The sequence below is a fragment of the Ixodes scapularis genome, unplaced genomic scaffold (assembly GCF_016920785.2).
Source record: "Ixodes scapularis isolate PalLabHiFi unplaced genomic scaffold, ASM1692078v2 PGA_scaffold1__304_contigs__length_218370807, whole genome shotgun sequence".
Taxonomy (NCBI): Eukaryota; Metazoa; Arthropoda; class Arachnida; order Ixodida; family Ixodidae; genus Ixodes; species Ixodes scapularis.
Window position 1 is genome coordinate 79,449,775 of NW_024609846.1, and position 18,925 is coordinate 79,468,699.

Below are 18,925 nucleotides of genomic sequence, written 5' to 3' on the forward strand. Positions count from 1 at the left end.
GGCTTGCCGGTGTCGGAGAGCGGCGGCAGCGGCGGGAGGGCGGGAGTGCGGAACGTTTTTCACGTGTGTACTTTCTGGAGTTCGGTGGGACACCTGAGAGCTTGGAGAAGGCACCTCAGACAATTATCGGTTCGGTTTTCATGATTTTACCGGTGCTGATATGCCTGATCCTCGGTGTGCCAGCCGTTCTGACTTTGTACCGAAAGATTCGGTAAGTCCGTGTCCGCACGATCACCACGTGTTATGGCTTGGCTCTACCTTTTTTGTAATTTTTTGCCTGACATGTAAATAAGCGGTTAATAACCTTTCAAGAGATTCCACACGGGCATTCAACGACTATATTTATTCAGTCACTTCGCTGTGGCTTTTGGTATTACTCCGCCAGTGCTGTTGGTTTTTGAGTCCAGTGTGGAAGGAGGGTAGAATTTTTTGTTGTTTTCCCCCCTGTTTTGAAAGCCGGGTTGTGAAATTGGCACAGAGACTGCTCGAACGCGCGTGTGTTATTGTGAGAGTCTTGTTGTTTACGATGACTTTTTTTTTTTCTTTTTTTAACTTTGCAGGCCGCTATTTTCGGTGAAGGTTAACTGTTGGTTCTGCGGGAACACGACTGTCGTCCCGTACGGCAACATCAACTGCTGGGACTGTCCTTCCTGCGAGCAGTACAATGGATTCAAGGAGGTAACGAGGCGACGGAAACCTTTTTTTTTGTTTGGGGAAAAAGGGAAACAACGTGTGTTCAATGATGAAGGGAGGTAATGCCGAAGTTCTGGACAGGTAAACATCGTCCATCATTATGATGGACATGTAAACATCATCATAATTATGAGAGAGCATGTCGTCTGCTTCTTGCACAGGGGTTGCGATGACGTCAGAGCGACGCCGAGCTCTGATTGGTTTTAATTGAAAGGATAGTGCATAGAAGACCTTAAAGGGACACTGACAGGGTATTTATGCTCGCCGAGGTTTTTAGTTGTACGTGACATATGAGAGCTCAACTACCCAGAACAGAATTTGCGGCTCGAAATTCGGTTTCTTTCCGCCCGAAAACCGCCGATCAAGGACTGGCCGGTTCGAGTCTCGCTCACTCTCTTTTCCGCGATCACGGGCCGTTTTCTAAGGTATCGATGCGACCACCAAATTTAATCAAAGTCGTGGGTCACTGAAGGCAAACACTCAGTATTAAAAATAGAAAAAAATATGAAACCCATTTTTTGTGGCTTCTAAAAACCTGCAAATACGTTGATTGAAAAAAAAGTTCCACAGACAACCGGAAGCATTCTGTGCGTGCGTCGTTTCGCGTATCGTGGGACTCGCAGGGACGGCGATGGCAGCGGACGACGGGCGTGGGACCTCTATTTCAGAACTGTCGTTCGCGGTACCGGCGAAGTTTGTCTGCTTTTAAAAGAGAAATTTGGGACTAATCAAAAGAATTGGTATTCATCTTGTACGACACACCCGACCACCAAGCCGATTTGCACGAAGACGTCGCCGAGCCGTCGCTCCCTTCTCGTGGCTGAAGACATCGCTCGCGCAAATTTCGTCAAGCACGACGTGTCTACTTCGAGTTGAATATGCACGCGTACGATTTCTTTACTAGGTGCGAATGTCCCCAAAGCGTGGTGCTTCCCGACTTCGACCCGGGAGTGCTTTTGCTAGAGAAAAATCGACAGCAAACTTTCCAACTTACAGTTTACCGGCTGAATTATTACTAAAGAAAGAGATCCACCGCAAAAAAAAATCCAATAAAGAAAAAAAAATGCCCCAGTAGCTCAGTGGGAAAGACATCCGGTTCACACGCGGTAGGACCGGGTTCGATCCCCTGTGAAACTTCTTTTTTTTTTTTTTTAAACGTTTTCCGATGTTTAGATATATTTTTCTTTTTACAATCATCACTGAAGAAACAAACAAAAAAATAACAAACTAATGTTGTGGACGATACTTCGCTGATTTAAATGGTATGGGATTTCCGTTTTGACACCTGCGAGCTCAATGTAATCACTTTCCACAAAATGCAAGGAGCATATAAATCAGGTAACGTCCGCTTTCCGAGGTGCCCGTATATGTTCTTCAGGAATTGCAGCCAGCCGTTGGTCCCGATCCCGTTGATCTTTCGGAAACTCTGTCGCACAATGCCACTTCTGTTTCGGACGCAGGACATGTGAGCCAGCTCTTCACGCAACATCTTGGGTGTATTCTTTTCGGAGCCGATCAAAATTCACCACGGGCACTCACTACTCATCTCCAACTCCTCAATGTACAAAACAACTCATCTTGGAGTACAGAACGACGAGCGGAACATACATAACTGCAAAAGAATCCCACGGCGAACAGTTCCCGTACGCCGCATGTCGTCTGCTACCGGGAAGGAGAAAAAAAAAAAAAGCACACGGTCGGGTGTAGCCACGTGACTTCCGCCGCTCACTCTCTTCTCTCCACTTCTCCGACCTCCGTCGGGTTTCGGTTTCGGTTTCGAGCAGTTGCGTCTTTTGGCTTTATTAAAAAAATACGCTACTCTGTTGCAAAATATTAATTGGGTAGTCCTCCGACACCATAATGAAGCGCCTGGCAAAAAATTAAAAAAAAATTTTGGGGGGTGTCAGTGTCCCTTTAATGCTAGATGCCTTAAAATTGCCCATTATCTTTTTTTTTTTTTTAATACGCCAATGAGAGTTAACATTATTGCAACTGATTGCGACCCCTGTGCAAGGAGCAGATGAACCCGCACTCCGCCGTGTTTCCTTGTAGCTGTCTCTAGGCCTGTCGAGACAGGAATCGTGAGGGGACGTACTACTCCGACATAAGCCGGACAGCGGTCTGCTTTCTTTTTTAGCTGGGGTGAAAGTTCCCTTTGTCAAATTTGTCCCGTGTCCTCCACAGGAGCCTTGAGCATGCTCATTGCGTGGGTCCAGAGAGCCACTCACAAGCTCTGTTGACTATCGGTCAATCGCTCACGGCCTCCGCTTCTCTTCAGGCCCTGAAAACAAAAAAGGGAAGGGCCGTGTCCAAAATCTTGCTCAAATAGATCCGAGCTACTCCTGCGGGTCGTGTCACCTGATAGCATATATAGAGCAACGCTGGACGCGGGTAGGTTTTCAGACGCAGAGGTACGATACCTTTACCCTGGAGTAAGATCGTGTAAATTTTGGAACACGTCCAATGATACGAGGGCCTGGCAGAACAGATGGAGAGCATTGGCAGTTGGCGTGTGACGCCAAGTCTGACGACCACCGAGCTCACCGAAAAGCGAGTAGGAAAATCACGATTTTGGCTCGGTGGTGTTCAAACAGACATCAGGCTGCTAGACGCTTCAGCTTTTAAGATTTTTGTCGGCGTCATGTCGCCTCACCATATCTGGAGTGTCCTGTTTGGACAGGCCTTCTTTCAGCCGGCTAGGACAAGCATCCAGGCTAACTGCTATGATTCATTCATCACCCACTAGCCAATCAACATGCCTCGTTCAAATAACATTGGAGGCATTTTGCATGACCTGAGTCTTCCAATTTGTCTGATTATCAGTGTCGCGATGCTTACATGGTGAGCAAGTTCGTCTGCTCTTTGTGCTGAGGTACTGTATCACACTGCTCAGCTCCGATTGTCAGCGTACATGTTGCCCTTCGTTGCTTTCATTGTGGAGCCTCAAAAATTTTTTTTATTACTCTCCCAGGATGGTGATTACAACAAGCCGATTCCAGCGCAGTATGACGAAGCCCTGAACTTCGCTTCGACCGCCGGCCACCTGGCTGAGTCCTCGTTGGGATCAATCAAGTCGGATTGGGAAAATGGGCTCTGCTCTACCTGCAACTATCACCAGCTGATAAAAATACGCCTACTGGCCGACTTCACACCGACCAGAGAGGTGAGCAACATATGATGAAAATAGTAAAATCCTGAAAGGTTGCTCCCCCCTCTTTGAGACAGAGCTGGTTAAAAAAAAAAGAGATGGGCTAACCTTGAATAAAAAAAAGTATGACTTTGTTATTTGCTCTATCACCTGCCCTAAAATCTCATGAGGATTTGACATATTGATTGAGTCCAGGCAACAATGATTTCTAGGAGGTGGCCTTTTGGTAGTCAAATTGTTAAACCCTGTCATATGGGTGAAAAAACAACAACAAAGCGGCCACAGGATTACGAAAAGAAAACGTGGTGTTACGTACAAGGATTGCCAAATATTAGGCACTGGAGAAAACAAGCCCTCAGCATTAAGTCCTTATTTCTAACTCTCTTCGTTTGCATTCTGCTGATTGAGAAACATGGCAAAAGAGCCCGAGCATGCTATGTCAGCATTTGCTGGCTTCAGCCGTCGTTAGTCAATGCTTTGTTGCCATGGTGACCAGACCAGGTGGTCTTTTTCATGCAGTAGGGTGTGGTGATGTGCTAAGATTAGGTGTCTGTCCAGTGTTCTGGCTCTTTCACCGTGCTTTTCAGTAGAAGGAATGCGAGCAAAAAGAATTTAAAAAAAGAAATGCCGAGGACTGTTTCTTCCAGTGTCTAACATTCTTGCAAGCCCCTCATTGTGCTTAAAGGGGCAGTGCAACGATTTTCAGACCTTGGCCAATTAACTGCGGAAATTAATCTGCGTCACCTATGGAACGAAAAACCGAAAGCTGCATTTTCTTGCGAGCGCTAGTTCTTGTTTGAAAAAAATGAAACAAATCGAAGGTCGAAGTGCCTCAACTCTCCACGCCGACTTTCGAGTGACGTCTCTGGGGGTGCACGTGGTTTTCCCTTGGGCCCTCTCTTCAGAGACCCCAGCCGCTTCCTCCGCTATTGTCGACTTTCAAAGGATTAGCCTCGTCGAAGGTCGCGGCGAGTGATGGACACAAAGGACGGTTTACCACGGGGCTGACGGCGAGTGTAGCAGCAAAGGGGGACAGGGTTTGTTGACTTCCGCGTATCCCCCAGAGACGCCGTCATTTTAGTTCCCGTAGCCGCCACCGGCGGCTGCAGATCGGCAAATAATTCGTTTTTTGCCTTGCGATTGCGCAGCAGATTAGCAGTTTTTTTTTTGGGGGAAAGGTGACGCGTTTTTGGTCACTTGGGCTTGTATGAACAATATAAAAAATGCAAACTGGCAATCCTTTCAGCATTAAAACCGTTGCACTGCTCCTTTAACTATCCTTCATTGTTTTTTTTGTTTTTTTAGGAAAATAAAGTTGAACAGTGAACAGATGTGGGGTAGTTTGTTTTACAACATGATATGCTGTAAACAACTTATTTTTTGCAGGCTCAATATTTCAGGATTTAGGTCAAAGCTGAAGTTTTGGAATAATTTGCGGGTTCTAATTTTCGCGACGTGGTGGGATCTCAATATAAATTCCAATGTGTTTACATTTTACTGGAATTGTTCGCAAGACCTATTTTTCGCGATCTGTAGGTGGTTTGCGAAAATAAGGTCCTTGCAAAAATTAAGTCGTTTACAGTATACACGAGAGTAAAGTTTTTAACGAAATGTTAGTGAAATTAATGTAAACTGCAACATCTTTATGCGGACTAATGGCCCAAAGGCAATTTTTGTGTGTAGGTTTATCTTGTTTACTTTGTTGTGTGGGTTTATTTTAGTCCACTAAAGCAGGCAATGTGAGCAGCCCAGAACTGAAGTGTCCTAAGGTAAAGGTTCTTAAACTGGGTTGCTATACTTTGCTTCAGCTTAAGACCAGATGCAGCCGATTCTGTGTGGCAACGGGACCAATCAAGCAGCGTCAAACACACAAGTCGTAGGAACTTTTCTGTTTATGATTGGTTCAGCAATAATAAAACACTTGCAAAAACACGACGAACACCATAATGGTGCGCTTTTGACGCTGCCTGATTGTTTCCATCAGCTCGTAGCATCGGCTGCTTCTGTACTTTAGCTGAAACAAACTATAGGAAACCAGGGGTTCCTTGGAGCAGCCTGATTGGTTCCCCAAGCTCCCATTATTAGTTGACTGTCCCCACCCTTAATGAAATGTTTTTCTAGTTTAAGCACCGCTTTAGGCGATCCGAGTTACCGAGGCATGCGTGACCTACGAGCTAAACATTCTCGTTTGTGCATTGTTGTCTACAAGGTCTGTAGACTTTGTAACTACTTTATGGTATTAATCTGATGACTGAAGGGCTCCTCGACTTTCGTTCGAGGCAGATGGGCGTTCCGACAGGTCAAAAAGTTTGAGAACCCGTGCCCTAAAAGTAAAATTGTCTTTTCCTCGCTGTTTTCTCAAAAACCCATTCTCTGACCTTGCGGTTTTCCAGGACCGCTTTGACTCTGAGGTGGAGGAATACCACAAACGCCTCGAGGAGGTGTACGCCTTGTGCGGAGCCTGCACGCAGCGGCTACGGCACCGGCTGAACGAGCAGGACTCTCTCCTGCGGCCGCAGCTCTTCGGTCAGCCCTGGTACAGGCCTCCCTGGCAAAGGACGTTGCGGAGGACCGTCGTAAGCATCTCGACAACTAGTCAAATGAGTGGGTGAAATGAAGGACATGGCGGCCTAGAGCCTCGTCCCAGTGAAGGCAGTGTCGGTAAATAAAAAAATTACCACACCAATATGTGTTCTTTATATGTCGGTACCTCAGATACCAGTACTGTGGCCATTGGCAGGATGAGGATGGCAGGGCATTTCTTCCCGATGCCGGGCCTCCTTGCCTCCTGGCTGTGCTTTGGCTGCGCGTTTTTATGCTTTTGCAGATTTGTCAAAAAAAAAACAGTAAAAGTTAGACTAATACGGTGTGTTCAGGTGAGTTATACGACAAGGGTGACAATATGGGGGCCAATCGTCACAATAATGGGCTAAGGAACTAAAATATGTTAATTTGACTTTTTAATTGGTGAAAATAAGCATGCGGTTTCTATTAAGAACTTGCCTAGCATCATAGAAAACCACTAAATCGGTTAATTTTAGAAAGACTCGGAGCACGTGCGAGGCACGGTAGAACGCTAAAGTTACCACTCGTGCAGTGGGAGCAAGGCTACCAATGTGATAATGAGCCTGCGCGTTTTATCATCCTTGTTTCCTCACCGCCAGCCTTGTGCCTGTTGCACGAGCGGTAGCTTTAGCACACTGCTCCGCTTCCCACACGCTCAGTCTTTCTAAAAATTACGAGCATCTTGCTGACACATCCCAGACAAAAGATCCGTAGCGCCAAATTTTCTGCATCGCCTAAGGGGGGCCAAGACCGGTCAGGGATCGGAAACGAGCACCGTGTTGGCATTCGACCGAGACTTGTCTTCTTTCAGTGAGAACCCGACTTTCAGCCGAGCGCCGACGTGCCAGTCGTGTCCAATCCACCCCGCGTCGGCCCGCTTTAGGTGGTGCAAAAAATTCGGCACTCTGGTTTTGTTGTCTCGAAGGCCTTGGTTTTGCGGGAAGCCCCGTCGACCACTCTCTCCTCGTCCGCAGTGTTTCAGGGAGCGTGTGCGGCTGCTCCTGTCGGTGCTCTCCTCCGTGCTGGGGCTGCTCGTCTCCTTCTCGCTGCTTCTGGTGCTCCTGGACAGCTGGAGCTTGCTCGGGGGCCCCGGTGGCAGGTGGGACCTGGCCCCCCTGCTCGGGAGTCGGCCCCCCTCTCCTTTGGTGCTGCGCGTGACGGGCATGACCCTGGCCGCGGGCTCCGTGCTGCTCGCCGGCCCACGGCGGTGAGTTCATCGCAGCCTCGTTGTATTCCGTTTCACCTCACGACGTACTGCAACGCACTCTATGAGCTGCTGCAAGGGATCCAGAGCCCGGAGCGTAAAGTAGCACTGCCCGCATAGAGCATTCGATTGGCCAACGTGGCTCGTAATGTCCGTTGTGGCCCGTCGTAAGGTGAAACGGAGTATAGTCGCATTGAGAAGGGTGCTGAAGAATTTTTGACCGCGGCTTATGAAGAGGGAACGTCGTCGTAGATTCTTACGGGTATTGTTGCTGCGATTTGTTTGGGAGTAAGGCTTTCCCTAGTACAAACCTTTGATTTGGGTAACCGTGAGGTGATCCTACTGTATTCAGGATTATTTTGTTTGTATGTCTTTGCATATCTGCTTGACTCTAACTATTGATGTCGAGTCATTAGTTCCTATGCCCCTGACAGTGTTTCCATTCTTTTCACGTGCAAACACATTGCCTTAGTGCGCTACTTGTGCAATGTCGTTGATGTTCTAATGCACCCACGAGGTTGGGCCGAGATATGTGCAGTAACTTAATTTGGATTGCCCCTTCGGCAGTGCTTTCAGTCGTCGCAAAGAGGTTTGACACTGTCCTGTCTCCTTGATACGGATTGTCTCTTTGATTTTTGGGGATGAACGTGCATTTCTGTCTACGTTATTATGAGGAATTTTTGGGGCTTACGGAGGGGTGTATAATACCGAGACATGGCTGTATTTGGTTATCCCACGACATTAGTGTATTCTTTTGTCGGAGATTGCAGGTAGCATTAAGGGGCCTCTTGTCCTGCCTTTCTTTTAACACTTCTTTTTCCGCACTGCCCTTTTTGCTTTTAGCCGCCTCGGTCACTCCGAGGCAAAGCGCCAGCCTACGAGTCCCCAGGTGGGGGGTCACAATCTTGGCCGACGTGCCCACGATAAGACGAGGGCTTATTGCGGACGTGCAACCCAGCTTTCGGTTGCACGTCAGAAGATCCCCAAGTGGTCGAAATTCTTCCTCAGTCCTAAACTGGGGCGTGCCACGTGCCCTTTGTTACTTTCGCACATAAAGCCCCAAATTTGAATTTTTTACGGCAGTAGCCATGGCAATCACTCACTCCACCCCCTGTAGACCGCCCCTGTTCCGAAGAAAAAAAGAACACTTGATCTCAGGAAAAATGCTCTCCCCCAACCTCTCTTGCAGCCGCGGTTGCAAAATACCCACGTGGTCACGCCGTGCAAACACGCTTCCTCTCTTCCCCCCTGCCGCTGCCCAAAGTATGTACGGAAGCTGTTCTGTAGAGGCGCTCTGCGCCTGTACAAGACAGCTCGCATACACGCTTTCACTTCCACCGGAGGTGCTGTAGGGTGACCCTGTTCCGAAAGAGCATTTCAGAAAAAATAAAAATTGGACAGGCTGTACCGAGGACGCAGCTGCAGTGGGGTGTGTGAAATGTTTTGCGCATGCTGCAGAGGGTGTATGGACATCAGGGTGCAAAAATTACGTCACTGAATACAAAGCTCATATGCTTAACTAGTGGAGGCCTTGCGGTTTAATTGTGCTTGCTCCCTATGGAGATGGACACATTCCGCCGATGTCAAAGGGGTTGGGCGAGGATTGACATCCCTCTGTCTTGCTGCCCGAGTCTCTTTGCACCATTTCTGGACCCAGTGCGTCGAACGCGGGGGTGCCATAGCTGAACAACCGTCAAATTCGTTCAACAAATGACACACTTGTAAGACTTATAACTCCTGATGAGCACTGGTTTGAGTTCGATGAATTATACCTAATATGGCAGGGTGGGTTCTTTTATACGCAACTGCTCCTGCTCGGATTGAATGACATACTGCCAAGCTATTCATCTGTGAACATCGTGCGCGAGGTTAAATTTAGCCCCAATTGCTTCATGTGTGGCGTGACGACGGCGCTATGTGCAGATGCCACACATTCATAATTGTGTAACGGCTTCTTTCCTCTACAAAACAATACCAAAGTAAAGTGGGCGGGTAGTATGGTTGCAAAGATATAAGTGGTAATAGTGTTACATGTTTTCGTTACATATGGTTTTAGCAAGGAATGCCCAACTGACCGAAACGAAAGACGTTTCCCGTCAAAAAAAAAATGTCTTGTGTTTTTCTCCAACACATGCAACATCTCTTGCAATCGTTCCACTAAAGCACACATCTACATCAATTCCACCGAAAGCAAAGAACTCATTGCAAACATTGTACAGCTCACTGGATGAAGGAAAATCTCCTTCAACATGCCATTCCACCATGCAGCAACTACCACTGTCATTTGCAGCACACTTTGTGTGGTTAACATTAAAAACGAACGTGTTGGTAAATACATAAACAACCGGAAAGAATAAACACATTGCAACAAGAAGCGCGGACAGCAGTTTGTTAAGTGCAGGAAGGAGGTGGTCTATGCCGTCCCTTTTTCGTGTGGCGGGGAGTATATAGGGCAGACCGGGAGGTGCCTAAATGACCGCCTGAGGGAACACTCTCGGGAGGTGAGCGAACCCCCCGAAGACTCCACGCACCCAATAGTTGTACACCGTATGACGTGCGACGGTTGTTCGCCCAGATACGAAGGTACGCGCGTATTGGGAGGACACCGTCAGAGATTTGGCAGGGAAGTCGCCGAGTCGTACGCCATCAAGAGCTCGGTAACTAACGTCGCCTCGGCCTCTCTGGCCCTTTCCGACAGGGAGATGAAATTCCTCCGTCCCGAACTGGCCGGAAGAGACCAGAGACCTTGAGGGAAGGCCGCGAATAACCCGTTTTTTTTCCCCTCCTCCTTTTTCAACCCCCCCCCTCCCTTTTTTCCTTCTCTGCTCCCTCCCCAGAACCTGCTCGATGGCCGTCGTTTGAACGGAGACGAAATAAATGTCGTTGAGAGTTGAAAGAGTTGTATCGTCTGTTTGCGTCCCGAACTTTGTGTTTATTCTTTCCGGTTGTTTGTGTGGTTGTTTGCGATTTGTTTAACGCAGAATGCATGTTATGATTCATTTTCCATGAGAAAATTGTCATGAATGACTGTCATGAACGAGCGTCAGAAAGGAACGTCAGGAAAAAGCTTCATGAACATCCGCAAAATCAACATAAGATAGGCGCCCCAGCGGGGTTTAAACCTGGGTCACTGCGGTGGCGGTGGAAGTCGGTCACTATATCCACTGAGCTGCGTAGCACAACTGCTGTGAAGAGAAAATTATTTTATGTGATTGAAACTGTGCTGGTGAGAGCTGTACGTTTCCAAAGAAAATAATAAAGTAAAAGAATATATATATATAAAAAAATAAAAACATGAGACGTTTACAACTCCCTGTAATGCCAAATTAGAGTGCAGCTCTTGAGGAGGGTACGGAGGGGACGGTATGCCTCTCCTCCCTCCTCATCTAGTTCTCCCCTGCTCCTCACCTCCTCCTCCCCCTCCTTCTCCCTCCCTCCCGCGCGGTGCATTATGGAAAATGTCCCATAATGCAACGTGTGCGTCACCGCGGTGCATTATGGGACGTTTCCCATAATGCGCCGTGCGGTTCCTGTGACGCCGACGCGTTACGCCGACGCTGCTCAAGCCGGAAACTGGTGCTTAAGAGCTGTGCTCTAAAATTTTAGCACAAACAACACACGGAAGTCTGTCGTTTGTGCGGGACAGATTCTGCGCTCCCTAGTCTTTGTCGGCATGATCGAGCATGTATAATGTTTTGTACCTTTTGCTCCTCTCTTAGGTTTGGCACCCTGGAGGTGGCACTGTGCTGGTTCTGGCTGTTGGTGCTACTGTTCGGGCTGCCCTGGACGGCCAGGGCCATGGGGCACCGGCAGCTGCTCTGGCTCGGGGCCGCCCTGGCGGGAGTCACGACCACCCTGGGCGCCGCTCGGACGACAGCACTGCTGCTGCTGCACAGGAGGCGCTGGAGGGAAGGCCAGCTGGTCGTCAGGCAGGCAGACTTCTTTTTCCCGCATTCTTGGCGGCACGCTTGCGCATCTGAATTCGCGGGTAGTAGTGATTAAAGAGGTACGGAAACAATATATGAAATATACAAATTTCATTCGGAAATGAGTCAAGCATGACAAATAATAAGCGTAAATGATAATTGCACGTTTGTATTTTGAATGACTGGTTATATTTTTCGTTCCAAACGGTGCACTCGAGCAAGCGCTCGAAGAGAAGCGAACAGAGAGCGTGATGTGTCATTGAAAATCCGGTGCTAACAAAAACGGAAAAAAAAAAAGATTCCCCGCATTCGTGGCATAGCAAGTAGCGATGGGCCGAACTTCTGCCGAATCGAAAGTTCGGCGCCAAATGTTGGGATTCGGTAGCGCCAAACTTTTCTAAGGATTCGGCAAAAGACTTTTACGTTGATATTTAGTTTTTTCTGGCGAAAAAAGGTTTTATGTTCTTAATGGGAACTGAGACAAGACGACGACGACAACACACGCTCCTCTGGAGCCGAGTGCGTGAGCCGAAACTGGACTGGGAAGGAAGAAGAAATATAAAGGAGGAGAGAGTTGGCGGAAATCATGTGGCAGTGCAACTTTTTTTCTTTGATCAACATATTTGCAGCTTTTAAGCCACAAAAAAGATGGGTATCATATTTCTTTTCTATTTTTAATATTGAGTGTGTGCTTTCAATCACCCCCAACTTTGATTATATTTGGTGTCTGTGTCTAAACCATAGAAAACGGCACGTGACCACAAAGAGGAGAGTGTGCGCGACTCAAACCGGCCAGTTTTCGGGCGAAAAGAATATGAATTTCGAGCCGCAAATTGTGTTCTGGGTAGTTGGGCTGTCATATGTCATGTACAAATAAAAATCTTAGTGAACATAAATACCCTGTCAGTTTCCTTTTAAAGAGGGTCCTGCAGAAATATTCTTCCGCCTGGCGGAAAGTCCTTCTCGCCATCTTTTTTTTCCCTTTCCCTCTTGTCTAACGGCAGGGCGAGGCGTGGGGGGGGGGGGGGGGGAGATCCTCTTTTGTACCGGCTTCCTCTGCGAGGATTCACCTAGGATAAGCAGAATTTTTAGCCCCTCGCAAAGCCTACCCTCCGGGTGGATGTTAAACAAAGCTGGAAGGCTGCGCCCTGGCGGTCACCCATTTGAGCTGTCAAAGTTGTTTGGCTGTAGCCTGTGGCAAAGTAAACACTTACTGGAAAGCTGCGATGCGTCTCCATACCAATTGAGCATACTTTTTTTCTTACTTATTCTCGGTTTCTGATATAAGGGGTGCAGAACACATGCACGAGATGTGGTAATTTCAATATGTGAGCATGATTTACATGTTCACAAAGCATTCAGCATCCTCAAAAAGCCAGCCTATCATGCTCAAACCTGCCTCTAATGGGGAACGATGGAAAAGTTAAATGTGCACTAGGTGCGGGCATCTTAGCGGATCTCTGTTTTCGTACAGTGCACACAATTTTTTGTCTGCCTAACTCGCAGGATATGATGGCCAATGAAATGTGGATGAAATTTATATTTACACATCCAAACAACCACATGAGTTGAAAGGGCAGCAAGGGGATGAAATTTATATTGACAGATCCTTACAACCACATGAGTTGAAAGAGCAGCAAGGGTGAGTGTCGATATTAGGGAAGTTTTATGGGATTGTTTTTAGCTCTCCGATAAGCGTACTTCACAACAATATATAAGCTTGGCTTGCTGTGAGCATTCTTTATTGAGCACGGCTATTGGAACGGAAAATGCAGTATTAAACCCCTATTGGGAAACTTAGCGTGTTCTGTTACCGTTCAACGTTGCTTGTATCGGTGCTTTAGCACGGGCTGCCACTTCAAATAATTCTTTGGGGCTCATTTTTTTTAACATGACAAAGAATAGTAATTTGACATTTTAAAAACATAGCTACGCTACACTGCTTCACGAAGTTTGCGTGAACAAAGTATCGGCAATTTTCCTCGTCCGTTTTTTTCTTGAGAGAAGTGAACGATGAGGGTGACGAGTGCGCGGTGATCGGTGCGGATGGTGAACTGTCTTCCCCATAGGTACGTATGCCACTTCTCGCACAACCACAGGATCGCCAGGGCCTCCTTTTCTCCCACGGAGTAACTTCGCTCGGTGTCCGTCAAGGAACGGCCTGCAAAAGCCACAGTCTTGAGCTTCTGCCCGTGCTGTTGTTGCAGAACTGCTCCAAGGCCGTAGTTCGAGGCATCGGTCGACACGATGACCGGTAACGTCGGGTCGAACATCGTTAAGATGGGTGCTTTCTGGAGAGCAGTCTTGACTTCCTGGAAGGCGCTCTTGACGTCAGGAGTCCAAGAAAAAGAGTTGCCTTTGCGCAACAAACGACGCATCGGTTTGACTACTGTCGCACAGTGTGGAATGAATTTGCTATAATATTCCACTAGACCAAGGCATGCCTTGAGTTGCGTCGGATCGGACGGTGTAGGAAAGTTTAGAACGGCATCTATCTTGGACGGAAGGGGCGCTACGCCTTCCGCGGATAGACTATGGCCGAGAAAAGACAAAGTTGGAACACGGAAAACCGCCTTTTGGTTCAGCTTCATGCCAGCGGACTTGATCCGTCTGAGAACTTCACGCAGGTGTGCGTCATGCTCTTGGGGTGTCGATCCGTAGACAATCACGTCATCTAGGTAGAACTGTACGCCGGGGCAGTCCTTGAGAATCTTTGACATAACTTGTTGGAACGCGGCTGGCGCGGAGGCCAGGCCGAAGCAGACTCGCTTGAAGCGAAACAAACCCTCATGCGTAATGAACGCTGTGAGGTCTCGACTCTTGGGGTAGAGTCGCACTTGATGGTAAGCCGACGCAAGGTCGAGTTTGGAAAAGCAAGATGCTCCTTTGAGCGAGTTCAGGAGCTCGTCGATGTGCGGTAGTGGGAACGAGTCGACCACGACCGCGCGGTTGGGAGCCCGAAGATCAACGCACATGCGGATACCGCCGTCTCTCTTCTTTACGACTACGATCGGCGAGACCCACTCTGAGGCGCTGACGCGCTCGATCACGCCCTGACGTTCGAGCTTCTGGATCTCGGCCGTTACGGACTCGCGCAGCGTGAATGGTAAACAACGAAGCTTCGCCTGAACAGGCAGAACATGATGACGGACCGTGATGGTATGTGTCTGGTTTACGACCAGACCCAACTCGGACGAAAAAAGATCTTCAAACTCCTCGAAACCGGGAGGAAGCTTGGAACAGTCGCTCACCGACGAGGGGAGCGATTACTGGACGAGGTCGACGGACCTTGGGCTGTGGGAACAGCCGACGACGAAGTTCCAAAGGGATTAGAAAAATGGGTGGACGGACTGAAGTCCGTCGTGGACGGTGGCTGCGGGACCTCAGCCTCGGTTAAATGTCCACAGTCGTGACGTTGTGGACACTCATGACCTCTGGCCACTTGCTGTGGTAGTCCACAAGGGTTACAAAGCAACGTTCGTCGCGCGGAGCACGTTTCAACGGACCAACGATGTCCATACCTAACTTCGTCCAAGGACGAGATGGAAAATCGACTGGCTGCAAGGGTGCTCGGAATGTCTTCGCAGGTTTGTCCGTAGACTGACAGATGGTGCAATGTTGGACATATTGCTTGATGTGGAGAGATACTTGAGGCCACCAGTAGAGTTCTTTGATGAGACCTGTGGTCCTAGTGATCCCTTGATGCGTTTCGTGCGCTATCTCGATGACCTGGTCACGTAGACTGGTCGGCACGACAATCTTTTCGGCATTAAACAGCAGTCCATCCACCTGGGCCAGCTGTTCTCGGACTGCGAAGCAGGGCTTGAACCCTGGAGGCAGCTTGTCTTCAGCTGGCCATGTTGTCGAGATGTACTCCATGACCTTCAGTAGAATGGGGTCACGAGCTGTTGCATCTTGGAAGTCTCGCTGGTTTAGTGAGGCGCAGACAATGGAAACTACTTCTTCGGGAAAATTCGTGCCATTTTCGGTGTCCCTGACGGGCAGACGGGACAGTGCGTCTGCGACTGTGTTGTCAGCTCCCTTGCGATACTCCATGATGAAGTTGTAGTTGAACAGACGAGCTGTCCAACGGCTGATACGTAGTGGTCGGGCTCCGGTGCCCTGCGTAGACATGAGGGTGACGAGTGCGCGATGGTCGGTGCGGATGGTGAACTGTCTTCCCCATAGGTACGTGAAGCGGTCGTGTATCACTACACAGTAGTGATACACGACCGCACGCCGGTACGATGCTCACCCAACGTACCGGCGTGCGGTCGTGTATCACTACTGCGTGGTGCACGTTAAAGACCCCAGGCTAGCGGTTGTACTGCACTGGCTAAATTGCTCATCTACAGCGTGTGACTCGTCGCAACTTTAAATGGCTGACCAACTACACGCTGTATAATATCCCCACAACCCTATTTACAACCGTTTAGGTTGTATACTCTCATATAACAGTTTTCTAAACATTATTAACTTGTAAGGATAAATAAAAAAATTACCGCATTTCCACGTGGTGAATGATGTTGATTGGGGCGAAGCTCGGGTGGTGCTAATGATACTGATTTTGGTCATAGGTAGTGCTGATGGTGCCGTTTTCATTCATGTCAGTAGTTTTTTTTTTTTTTTTTTTATTTGATGTAGAGAAAGGAAATCAGAGATGTTAGCCTGGAGTTGATCTCCTGACTGGCTACTCTGAGTGGGGAGGGGAGTTAGGGAATGAAAGATATAGGTATGAAAAGAAGGCGTTCCATCTCAGGCCCACACACACACTCACACGCACGCGCAGTACATAAATTAGAAAATAGAAAAAAAAAAAAAAAGGCGGGCAACGTTTGCGACCTTAGGTCAGAGTCTTGTCAAGGCCTGTTGCTGACACATGTCAGTAGGAGAATGTGTGGTTTTCTTCTTTTTCTTTTTTTAAGAAGACAGACGGGATGGCAACTCAGAACCCCCTACTCTTTTTTTTTCTTCTTTTTCTTGATACTGATTTTGATCATAGGTAGTACTGATGGTGCCATTTTCATTCATGTCAGTAGAAGAATGTGCGGTTTTCTTTTTCTTCTTGTAAGAAGACAGGTGGGATGGCAACTCAGAACCCCCTACTATTTTTTTTTCTTCTTTTTCTTCATACTGATTTTGGTCATAGGTAGTGCTGATGGTGCCGTTTTCATTCATGTCAGTAGGAGAATGTGTGGTTTTCTTCTTTTTTTTTTTTTAAGAAGACAGGTGGGATGGCAACTCGGAACCCCCTATTCTTTTTTTTTCTTCTTTTTCTTGATACTGATTTTGATCATAGGTAGTACTAGAGCCACTAAATCAGCTGCGCTTACCGCCGAATTCAGAAACCTCACTCAAACTACACTCAAACTGAAGGGCCCCTCCACTTCCTCGAGGAAGGCTCAAGGGCCGGCTCTCGCCAATCGCGAGGACGGATCTGCCGTCGCGATTGGCCAGCGCCGGCCCTCGCGCCTTCCTCGAGGAAGTGGAGGGGACCTTCAGTTTGAGTGTAGTTTGAGTGAGGTTTCTGAATTCGACGGTTAGAGTATAGGCACTCCCTTCCTCGACATTGCTGTGGGCGCCGCCATTTTGGGACTTGTGCAGAGCAGAAGCAACTGCCGATCGTCATGATTCAAAAGTGCGACTTCCTCAGCATTAGATTCGGTGTTAGGAAGCTCATGTAATATTGCTTTGCTCTGTCGCGAACTGTTTAAAACATTTGTGAAGGACGGAAAAGCGTTTCCAGTGATTTCAGATAAAGCTTCAGATAGCTGGCAACCATGATTTTGAGCCACAATATGGCCAAGTGTCGTTACTCTGAAGCGTAGCTTATTTAGTGGCACTAGGTAGTACTGATAGTGCGGTTTTCATTCATGTCAGTAGAAGAATGTGTGGTTTTCTTTTTCTTCTCGTAAGAAGACAGATGGGATGGCAACTCAGAACCCCCTAATCTTTTTTTCTCTTCTTTTTCTTCATACTGATTTTGGTCAACGTAGTGCTGATGGTGCCGTTTTCATTCATGTCAATAGAAAAATGTGTGGCTTTTTTTTTTTTTTTTTTTTTTAAGAAGACAGATGGGATGGCAACTCAGAACCCCTACTTTTTTTTTTCTTCTTTTTCTTGATACTGATTTTGGTCATAGGTAGTGCTGATGGTGCCATTTTCATTCATGTCAGTAGAAGAATGTGTGGTTTTCTTTTTCTTTTTTTAAGAAGACAGATAAGATTAGGGTGCCTACATGTCTGTCTGTCTCAGGGTGAAGACATCCATTGTTGCACTGAATGTGCCAGCGCGTGACACTCTCGCGCACTCGGTGCGTGACTTGGGTAGTAAAATGGCGTCTATGCATTAGCCAAAGCTGCGCGCTCGAGCTGAGTAACACCGTATTGCGCGCACTTCAAAATGCATAAAACAAAACGACTGGGCGTGAAAATGGCTGAGATGTCACCACTCAAGCAAAAGCGCGCGTGTGTATGAGGGCACTCTAGATAAGATGGCATCTCAGAGCCCCCTATTTTTTTTTTTTTTTTTTCTGTCCTTTTTTTTTCTTCTTGCTCTCGCTGCTGAACACAGGAGCAGGAGCTCGTGAGCTCCTGCTCGTGAGCTCCTGCTCGTGCGGGGACGAACATATGGACATGGCTAGCCCCTAAGGAGCTTCGCCCCTCAAAATGTGTAGTCACTGTCAACGTTTGAATTGGTACAACTCACTTGTTGTGTATATGTTCAGCAAAATGTTCTCTGCAGGTACACCTATAGCAATGTGTAATCCCACTTCAAACATCCAGTCTTGAAGGTAGCTAAGGCATTTTGCCCTGGCACTGGTTATCGGGGCAATGCGACAAATTATTTGGAGTGCTCTAGTTAAGTTGTGAATGGTACATTCATGCGTCATTTTTAACGGAAACTCATTGCTACGTTATTCAACGGTTCTTGACCAGAGATAATCATATATTAGAGTATGTAATACTCATGTCGGCCTTCAACAAAATAGTTCGCTATTGGCAGACCTGGCAGGAGTTTCGGTTGTATTCCTTCGTTTTGGAATACATTGTGCTAGCCGTACTGGTTTCATCCAAGGTAATTTTCCTCTCCGTCCAGGAAGCTGGGTAACTTCCCTGGAACAAGTCTATCGTCAAGTCCGAGTGGGGCAAGTGGAGCAAGCCTGAGCAGTGGCTCCTTCACGTCCTGCAAGCCCAACTGGGAAACACTGAGCAGCCGTAGTCGTAGCCAAAGCCAGGTCATTCAGAGCACTGAGGTACCTCCAGCCAAGACTGCCACTGCTCGTGGCGAACCACTGCAAGATCTACTCAAACGGGTTCACATCTCACCCGACAGTGAAGTTCCTCGGAGCAGTGGCAAGTTTGGTTTGACAATCTTACACATTTCTTG

General features: G+C 47.8%; 1 protein-coding gene across 1 annotated transcript in view; it reads left to right on the plus strand.

Moving 5' to 3' along the window:
* LOC8042178 (transmembrane protein 201) overlaps window positions 1-18,925 on the plus strand; it is a 27,484-nt gene continuing 8,559 nt past the window's right edge. Inside the window, exons 1-7 of the mRNA XM_002415297.5 lie at window positions 1-211; window positions 561-678; window positions 3,665-3,856; window positions 6,235-6,417; window positions 7,381-7,613; window positions 11,330-11,539; window positions 18,635-18,891. Of these exons, the coding sequence (XP_002415342.4) occupies window positions 141-211; window positions 561-678; window positions 3,665-3,856; window positions 6,235-6,417; window positions 7,381-7,613; window positions 11,330-11,539; window positions 18,635-18,891 (1,264 nt within the window). The 5' untranslated portion in view covers window positions 1-140. The remainder of the gene's footprint in view (window positions 212-560; window positions 679-3,664; window positions 3,857-6,234; window positions 6,418-7,380; window positions 7,614-11,329; window positions 11,540-18,634; window positions 18,892-18,925) is intronic.